Source organism: Babylonia areolata, chromosome 8 (assembly GCF_041734735.1).
Source record: "Babylonia areolata isolate BAREFJ2019XMU chromosome 8, ASM4173473v1, whole genome shotgun sequence".
Lineage (NCBI taxonomy): Eukaryota > Metazoa > Mollusca > Gastropoda > Neogastropoda > Buccinidae > Babylonia > Babylonia areolata.
Window position 1 is genome coordinate 8163918 of NC_134883.1, and position 10000 is coordinate 8173917.

A 10000-nucleotide genomic window follows, 5' to 3' on the forward strand; every position below is an offset into this window, starting at 1 on the left:
CATTCATTTCCCTGTTCGATATAGCTCACAACCAAGCAGCTGATGCCATGAATTTTTCAGCGTTTCTGTATTACCAAAAAAACCCCAAACAAACACCTGTACTGACAGGACAAAGAGGAGATCAAGATGCCGTGGGACCAGGCCATCCGCATCATCCAGGTGCACGAGCGGGCGCGGCAGGGTAGGCTGCGGGCGCGCTTCATGAGGGAGATCCGGCAGCAGGAGGAGCGGGAGAAGCAGGCCCAGACACGTGGCGCCCCCACCCTGGACCCAGACGTGGCCGCCATGCGCATTCAGAAGGTACAGCTTAAGAAAAAAAAAAGAGAAAAAGAGGTTTAGTATATTTTGGTAAGGCTAAACAGAAACAAACAAAGAAAACACACACACACACACACAGAAAACACACACACACACAAAAAACCCACAAAAAACACACAGGTTACCAAATGTTTGGCAAGACTTTAGGAAAGGAGGTTACAACTTGTTTGGTAAGATTAAAACATTGTTACAAATTGTTTGCCAAGGCTAAAAGATAATTATGAATTGTTTGGGATTATTTGACAAGACTTAAAAAGTTTGATGACCGAACAAAAAAGGTTACAGATTGTTTGTTAAGACATTACAGGAGGATACGGACCTTGCTTACTGGGGCTAAAAAAATAGGAGGCTACAGACTGTTTGTAAGGACTAAAAATAGGAGGATATGGATTTTTTATATATATTTTTTAATCCCATGATTGCTGCTGATGACTACGCTCATCAGTAAATGGCTGATGCCTCTCTGAGACAACTGACAAGAGCTCACCATTCAGGTTGTCAGTCACTATTCTCTCTTCAGAATTCTTCCACTTTGGATGGATTGCATTACTATTGTTTTGCAAAATCAGTCATGCAACTTTAACAGCACAGAAAAAAAAGTAAGTAACTACACTTTGGATTCATGTGTCCCTGATCTCATGTCACCTGGTTCAGCTCTCAAGGGGTTGATATCCTCTGATGTTTAGAAACCCACAAGATGCCAACCCCCATGAACGCTACTTCAGAAAGAATTTGGAATATTTTTGACACTATGACCGTCCAGTCTTATGGGCATTTATAACATGGTTGACCTGCCCAAGAAAAAAAAAGTCACATCCTTTTATGTTCAGGCAAAATGAGTCAGCTGGTTGGTCCATTCAACATGGGTTCAGTGCAAATGTGCAAGCCATTGGCTTTTGCTCAGCTTTATCACCTGAGACTAGTAGTGTGACTCACTTACCTCAGTCCCTGTTCGGTCCACCATGTGCATCAGGAAACTACTGACCAGCTTATAACAGGAAAGCAGGGGATGGATGACCCAAGCCAGCCCAAAATGAATGGTTGGCGTAACACTGGCAGAAACAAGGACTGGAAGTAACAAAATATGACAGCTGGTATCACTGCAGTTGTATCATTTAAACTAGCTGAACAGTGGGAGCAGTTGTGCAGCTTTCTTTTTTATTTGTATCTCTGTTGTTCAATGATAAACTGCAATCAAGTTAGATTTTGTTTGACAGCTCATTATTTGTTATTGTTCAGGACAAACAGTTTTATTGTAAAGGTGCTGTGACACATATCACTGAAGGAAATATAAGTGTGCTAATAAAATAACAATCACAGCCTTTATATATTCTTTCTCAGAATGGATCATACTTGTCAAGATTGCTGAGTAACTATTATCAACACTCTCCTTCTTCAGATCTGGAAAGGATTTGCCCAGCGACGAAAAACCAGGAAGGAGAGGGAAGAAGAAATGATCTTCATTGGCATGGTGAGGAGTGTTCACAGTTTCTTATTCTCTGGTTTGGAATGAAAATGTCCTAATTGAATTAAAATTCATGGATCTGAAGAAACCCTTCAGAATTAAAAGTATACTCACATTCATACATACATACACAAACTCACAAAGATACATGATGAGTCATGTGAGCAGATGCAAGGATACATTGGTACATGTAAACATGTGGGCACACATACATATACAAACGCATGCACATGCACGTATATTCGTCAAATTTCACTTTAAGTGGCAATACATAAAACTGAAGATGACTTCACAGTATATGCAAATTTAATCATATCTTGTTCTTTGTGCTATTTTCTGCCACTAAAACAAAATATATTAATTTGAACGGATTTATTCATCAAAACACAATGCCTGTAGGAAAAAAAGAAAAGAAAAAAAAGGTATACATATGTATGGGTGGTATTTGTGTGGACAGCAGCCCAAAGTTTACACAGAAAGGGAAATGTCATTTCATTGTCATGCAAGTGCCTAATTCTCTGATACTGAACCAGAAGAACAGTGTATGTGCGATCAACAAGCTTTTCCACAACCGGGACCAAAACACCATATTTGCATATATCATTTCATTATCAGTCAGGTGGCCCCTCCACTATCGAACCAGAAGAACAATGCATGTCCGATTTGTGAACTCTTCCAGAACTTAGACAAAACACTGCATTTTCACATGTCTTTTCAGTGTCAAGCATGTAGATGCTCCGCTTCACTGCCAAGCCAGAAGAACATTGTACGTGCGATCAGCAAAATCTTCCTCAACTCGGACAAAACATCTTTTTTCATGTATACGTGCGTCATTTCATTGTCATGCATACAGGTGCCACTTCCACTACTGAACCAGAAGAAACGACAAACTCTTCCATGACTCGGACCAAAGCACCACATTAAATTTTTCTGTATGTTGTTTCATTGCCAGGCAGGTTCCCTCTTTGCTGCCAAACAAGGACAATGTATGTATGATCACAAACTGTTCTGCCGTTCAGATCTTAACACTGTAATTTGCATGTGTATCTTTCCATTGCCATGTCGGTGGCCCCTTCACCATCTGACCACGAGATGTGCAATCAACCAAGTATGTGCAATCAACCAAGTCTTCCAGGAAACGCAGAGTACAACCTTGTCATGCAGTCCCAAACCAAAATGGACCTCCATAGCAATATTGTCATTGTCATCCTCCTCCACCTTCATCATCATCAATATAAACAAAACAGTCTCAAAGTCTGTGGCCTTTCATGCCCTGCTCTCACGGTGACCTCAGTTTCGATACCCCTTCACTTCTGTGCTTGGGGTGAGTCCTGTGAGTGTCTTCAGTGTCGGCAGATTCATGGGGGGGCTGTTGTTTGGGGGATGTGGTGGCAGTCTCCATTCTGGGAGGGATGCTCACTCAGTCTGGCTTCGCAACTGAGCCATTGTTGTTAGTAGGGGGCTTAGTAGGTGGTGTCCTAAGTACCTTAAATCAGAACAGGCACCACTGAACACCACTGAAGTGACAGCAGCAGTGCAGGGTCTCCTCTGGTTTGTGGCCTCCTGGCGACCTAACATTGATGGTTCCCTGCGGACCGCAGATGCTGGAACTATGAAGGATGAACCTGGGTGTGGCCATCTATGGGGGAATCTAAAATGAACGGCGTGGGAGTAATGCCACTGAAACAGTGCAGATGATGGGGCAACCAAAAAAAAAAAAAAAAGAAAAAGAAAAAAAAGTCTTCCACAACTCGGAGTGAAACACAATAATTTGCACGTTTTCCTGTTGTTACGCAGGTGCCACCTCCGCTGCCCAACCAGAAGAACATGCCCCAGACGTTCGCCTCGCGCACAGAGGATGAGCGGCGCAAGACCCAGGACATCCACGAGCAGGAGTTCCAGCAGGCCCTGGTGACCATCCGCGACAAGATCCAGGAGACGGAGGGCCCCGACATGAAGGAGACCATGATGGACCAGATCAGACAGTGGTTCATCGAGTGCAGGTAGGGTGACACATGACTGTGGAGTGACGGCCTAGAGGTAACAGTCATGATGGCCTGGAGGTTACAGTCATGATGGCCTGGAGGTTACAGTCATGACGGCCTAGAGGTAACAGTCATGATGGCCTGGAGGTTACAGTCATGATGGCCTGGAGGTTACAGTCATGATGGCCTGATGTCCTAGAGGTAACAGTCATGATGGCCTAGAGGCAACAGTCATGAGGTAACAGTCATGATGGCCTAGAGAAACAGTCATGATGGCCTAGAGGTAACAGTCATGATGTCCTAGAGGTAACAGTCATGATGGCCTAGAGGTAACAGTCATGAGGTAACAGTCATGATGGCCTAGAGGTAACAGTCATGAGGTAACAGTCATGATGGCCTAGAGGTAACAGTTATGATGGCCTAGAGGTAACAGTCATGAGATAACAGTCATGATGGCTTAGAGGTAACAGTCATGAGGTAACAGTCAACGGGTCTGCCTAGGAAGCGAGAGAATCTGAGCGCATTGGTTCCAATCCCATAGTGGCCAGTATTTTTCTCCCCTCCACTAGACCCTGAGTGGTGGTCTGGACGCTAGTCATTCAGATCAGACAATAAACAAGAGGTCCTGTGTGCAGCGTGCACTTAGTGCACATAAAAGAACCCAGGGCAACAAAAAAACAAAAAGGTTGTCCCTGGCAAAATTCTGTAGAAAAATCAATTTCTGTAGGAAAACAAATAAAACTGGACTGGAAAAATACTATAAAAAAAAAGGGGGGGTGGGGGGGCTCTCAGTGTAGCGACATGCTCTCCCTGTATTTTTTCCTGCATGCAGTTTTTGTATTTGTTTTTCCTATCGAAGTGGATTTTTCTATAGAATTTTGCCAGGAACAACCCTTTTGTTGCTGTGGGGTTCTTTTATGTGCATACTGCACAGGGGACATCGGTTTATCGTCTCATCCAAATGACTATATGGATTAGTCCAAACACAGCACATGACGCATCCTTGAAAAACTGAAACTGAAACTGTGAGCACAATGCCAACTGTGTTTTATATTTTACTTCAGTTACATGAAACATTTAACATTTTCTTTTTTCCCCGATAGGCCGTGTTCCTGACTTAAACACGTATGTCTTGTCTTGTCTATCTAGGGATGCGACGGGGAAGTTTCCCGAATTCCCTGATGCGGACGATGGAGGTTCGGCAGCTATCTTCAAGGAAAAGGACCCCGAGGAACTGGAAAGGGAACTGAAAGAAAAGGTCTGTATGCTTCTTTTTTCTTTCCTTTTTTTCCAGGGAGGAAAGTGGCAGAATGGTTAAGATGATTATCTGCCGTTACAGTGTTCTTAATGGTCTGGGTTCGATTTCCCTCAAACTGAGCATCTAGCCATTCAGCTGAGATGGTAAACTGAGGTCCCATTTGCAGCACCCACTTAGCACATTGGAAAAGAACCTGTGGCAACAGAAGAGCTGTTCTGTGGCGAAATTCTGCAGTATGCAGTGACGCCTCCTCGAGAAACTGAAACTGAAAATGTGTTTAAAATGGATTTTACACAGTTTTGACATCAGGGATAGATGGGCGCAATAGCCGAGTGGTTAAAGTGTTGGACTGTCAATCTGAGGGTCCCTGGTTCGAATCACGGTGACGGTGCCTGGTGGGTAAAGGGTGGAGATTTTTATGCTCTCACAGGTCAACATATGTGCAGACCTGCTAGTGCCTGAACCCCCTTCGTGTGTATATGCAAGCAGAAGATCAAATACGCACGTTAAAGATCCTGTAATCCATGTCAGCATTCAGTGGGTTATGGAAACAATAACATACCCAGCATGCACACCCCTGAAAACGGAGTATGGCTGCCTACATGGCGGGGTAAAAACGGTCATACACGTAAAAGCCCACTCGTGTGCATACGAGTGAACGCAGAAGAAGAAGAAGAAGACATCAGGGATGACTGGACTATACTGCGTCCATCTTCTGATTTTGTTGTGTCTGCAGGTGTTCATGTATTTGAGTGTATTTGTTTGTTTGTTTGATCTTGCTCTTGTATTTTTTATGTATTAAAAATTTTTGTCATGTGGCTTTTCTCTCCTTGGGTTTTCTGTCATTATCTCTTGTCCCCCAGGTTGAACGCCTTTGATGTGTACACTTTGTTTTAAAAACAAAACATGAAAAAAAAAAAAAAAAAAAAAAGAAAGAAGAAAACATGAGGAAAAGCCTTCACGGATCACCTGCGATTCTGGATTGATCTTTTGTTTGTGAAAAGTATGTGGAGTGATGGCCTAGAGGTAACACGTCCGCCTAGGAAGCGAGAGAATCTGAGCGCGCTGGTTCGAATCACGGCTCAGCCGCTGATATTTTCTCCTCCTCCACTAGACCTTGAGTGGTGGTCTGGACGCTAGTCATTCAGATGAGACGATAAACCGAGGTCCCGTGTGCAGCATGCACTTAGCGCACGTAAAAGAACCCACGGCAACAAAAGGGTTGTTCCTGGCAAAATTCTGTAGAAAAATCCACTTTGAAAGGAAAAACAAATACAACTGCACGCAAAAAAACAACAACACAAAAATGGGTGGCGCTGTATTATAGCGGCGCGCTCTCCCTGCGGAGAGCAGCCCGAATTTCACACAGAGAAATCTGTTGTGATAAAAAGAAATACAAACAAAGTAATACACGCTCTGCTTATGACAGATAATTGAAAGTACCTGCGATTATAATACTCTGTGTTCTGTTTCAGGACGATGATAAAGGCAAAGGCAAGAAGGACAAGAAAGACAAGAAGAAGAAGAAAGACAAGAAGAAAGACAAGAAAGGAAAGAAAGGGAAGAAGGGGAAAGGAGATGACGATGATGTGAGTAACTCTGATCTAAAAAAAACAACACTATCAGTGGATGGAAAATTCGTTATTGATTCAGAATCACACTATAGAATATTGGGATATTTCTTTAAACGCCCGGTTTCAAATTATGTTAATGATTTTTCATTACTGTCATAGTTCTCATTTCAGTGATTCGTTTTTGCAATTCGCAGAGGATTTTGAATTGATGTAAATGAGCCTTTATTGTAGTGTCATAAAAAGAAAAAAAAAGTGCAAAACAGAACAGTTACTATTAGTATGATTATCATTATTTTCTTCTTTATAAGCGGATATCTTAAACCAACTTTATTCTTATATGATTGAACATGTCTATCTCATGGATTGATAGAAAGTAAAATAATAAACATTATATCATTTCAGTATGATAATTAAGAGTTGCATGCAATCTAATTGGGCAGAAGTACAAACACACACACACACACACAAACACACACATGCATGCACACACACACACATACAAATGCACACATATGGACACACACACACACACACACATCCACACACACACATGCACACAATTATCATTATTATCTTATTATTATCATTATAGCAGAAAAAATATTGCATTGCATCTTTTCATGAAAAACATGCTCGGTTGTGCAGTGCAATGTATAAAGTGATGTGTAAGTCATTCATGCTTCATTTCAAAAAAAAAAAAAAAAAAGGCAGCTTAAATGCATAAACCAGCACAGACATCCAACCAACCACTCAAACACTAACTTAAGTGCACACACACACACACACACACACAGAGAGAAAAACATCACACACAGTATAACACTCATACACAATACAACAGTCATCCTATCATAATGTGATAACAAGCTGGAAACTGATGCGAATACTGTATCACGCTGGCTCGTCACTACCTTGCGTGTCCTGTATTGACAGGAGGAGGATGAAGGTTGGAAAATGGCGCCATCCAATTTTGTTCCTGCCATCAACGAGGCCTCCACAAATTACCGAGGTGACACATATTTTAAAGTATAAATGTTTCGAAATTGTTTTTCAATATCTTGTTCATTCAGTCCTCTTTTTTTATCATTTAGGTGATGCACAACTATGGTCCATAAACACACATACACAACTAAAACAAGAATAATGTGCAATTGAATAATGCAAACACATGGTGTGTGCATAAATAGTTACACTGAAGAGAAGTAAATATAATGTGTGTATAGATAAGTTTTACACTGAAGAAAAGTAAATTAATTAATTACCCAGAAGATTTCCTTGCTTCATTGCCTTGCATACATGCACCGAGAATCTTTGAGAATCATCAGTGTATACATGAAAAGAGAAAAAAAACCCAAAGTCAACACAGCATAAATCACCTGTTATCATAACCATAATTTTCATTGTTGTTATTTCATCATCACTGTAATTATCATTATTACTAGCGGAAATGAGACATTATGTATTGTTTGTGATATATCAATGTGGCAGATTAATTTCATTCTTGTTTTGATGTAATAGCATATTTGCTTACTACTGAAATACCATAACCTGCTTATTTTATTTGAAGTTTGATAAATTTCACACACAGTTTATATCATTTGATATCATTTGTAAGAAATGAATGTGTGAAGTTTGATAAATTTCACACACAGTTTATATCATTTGATATCATTTGTAAGAAACGAATGTGTATCTGTGTGCATGCGGGTGCATGCAGGTGCATGTGTGTGTGTGTTTGTGTGCATGTGTATTTTGTGTGCATGTGTGTGTGTGTGTGTGTAAGTGCCTGCACACACACGAGTGTACATGTGAGCATCATTTAACAATTGTATTTGTGTGTATGTGTAAATGTGCATGTGTGTGTGCGTATGTGCCTGTGCATGCACGAGTGTACATGTGAGCATCATTTAACAATTAAATATACTTTGCAGATGTTTGGCAAACGCGCAATGAGGATGAGAACTTCTCTCAGAAGCACGACTCAGAGCTGATCAAGGAAGAAAAGAGAGTGGACGTGGAAACCGAGATCCGCACTCAGGTGGACGAACTCATGAGAACAGAACTGAAGAATCTGAAAGCGGTAGGTCTTTAGGGCTTGTGTGTGTGTGTGTGTGTGTGTGTGTGTGTGTGTGTGTGTGTGTGTGTGTGTGTGGTGTGTGTGTGTGTGCATGTGTTTGCGTGTGTTTACATGCTCACATATTTGCACATGAAGTTGCATGTGGGTCAGGGTCACAGACTGAAGACTAGAAGGATGTGTGTTTGAACCCCAGCAGAGGCATGTCACTGTGGGCCTTTTCAGACTGTGACCGGCTCCTACCCAGACCTGTGTGTACAGCTGGTTCAAACTGGAAGACCTGTTCGACACAGGTATCTGTACCGGTCATTTGGATGAGACGATAAACGGAGGTTCCATGCGCAGCATACACTTAGTGAACGTAAAAGAACCCACGGCAACAAAAGGGTTGTTCATGGCAAAATTCTGTGAAAAATCCACTTCGATTGGAAAAACCAATACAACTGCACGCAGAAAAAAGAAAAGAAAAAAGGGTGGCACTGTAGTGTAGCGATGCGCTGAATTTCACACAGAGAAATCTGTTGTGGTAAAAAGAAATATGAATACGAATACACAGTCGAGTGTTGTCTACGTTACGGATGTGTCTTTAGGAGTGTTGTGTTAAATTTCCTGACCAACACTGTAGGTGCCTGTATTCCTCAGGCCAGTTACTGCTATCTGCGTTAGATAAGCCAGGGTAAAGTTATCACTCTGCAACACGATCAGTTCTTGTTAAGGTTTATGCCTGGCAGAGTTTGGGGGAAAAACATGCTCAACTGCACTGTAGAGTGTAAAATGGTGTCTAAAACATGCATTATTTCTTCTTCTTCTTCTTCTGCGTTCGTGGGCTGTAACTCCCACGTTCACTCGTATATACGCGCAAGTGGGCTTTTATGTTATGACCGTTTTTAACCTGTCATGTATGCAGCCATACTCCACTTTTGGGGGTGTGCATGCTGGGTATGTTCTTGTTTCTATAACCTACTGAATGCTGACATGGATTATAGGATCTTTAATGTTCGTATTTGATCTTGTGCTCGCGTATACACACGAAGGGGGTTCAGGCACTAGCAGGTCCACACATGTTGACCTGGGAGATCGTAAAAATCTCCACCCTTTACCCACCAGGCGCTGTCACTGTGATTCGAACCCGGGACCCTCAGATTGAAAGTCCAATGCTTTAACCATTCAGCTATTGTGCCCGTCATGAATTATTTCAAAAACCAAAGTTTTCAGGTTAAGTTTTTCAAGGAGGCATCACTGCAGTTGGACGACAGGCGCAATAGCCGAGTGGTTAAAGCGTTGGACTGTCAATCTGAGGGTCCCGGGTTCGAATCACGGTGACGG

The 10000-nt window shown here is 41.9% G+C and overlaps 1 protein-coding gene across 1 annotated transcript in view; it reads left to right on the forward strand.

Moving 5' to 3' along the window:
- The window catches only part of LOC143284511 (dynein regulatory complex protein 11-like), a 31357-nt gene that overhangs the window by 8350 nt on the left and 13007 nt on the right, over positions 1 to 10000 (forward strand). Inside the window, 7 exon segments of the mRNA XM_076591214.1 lie at positions 109 to 300; positions 1718 to 1789; positions 3581 to 3786; positions 4918 to 5026; positions 6502 to 6615; positions 7534 to 7609; positions 8532 to 8680. Of these exon segments, the coding sequence (XP_076447329.1) occupies positions 109 to 300; positions 1718 to 1789; positions 3581 to 3786; positions 4918 to 5026; positions 6502 to 6615; positions 7534 to 7609; positions 8532 to 8680 (918 nt within the window).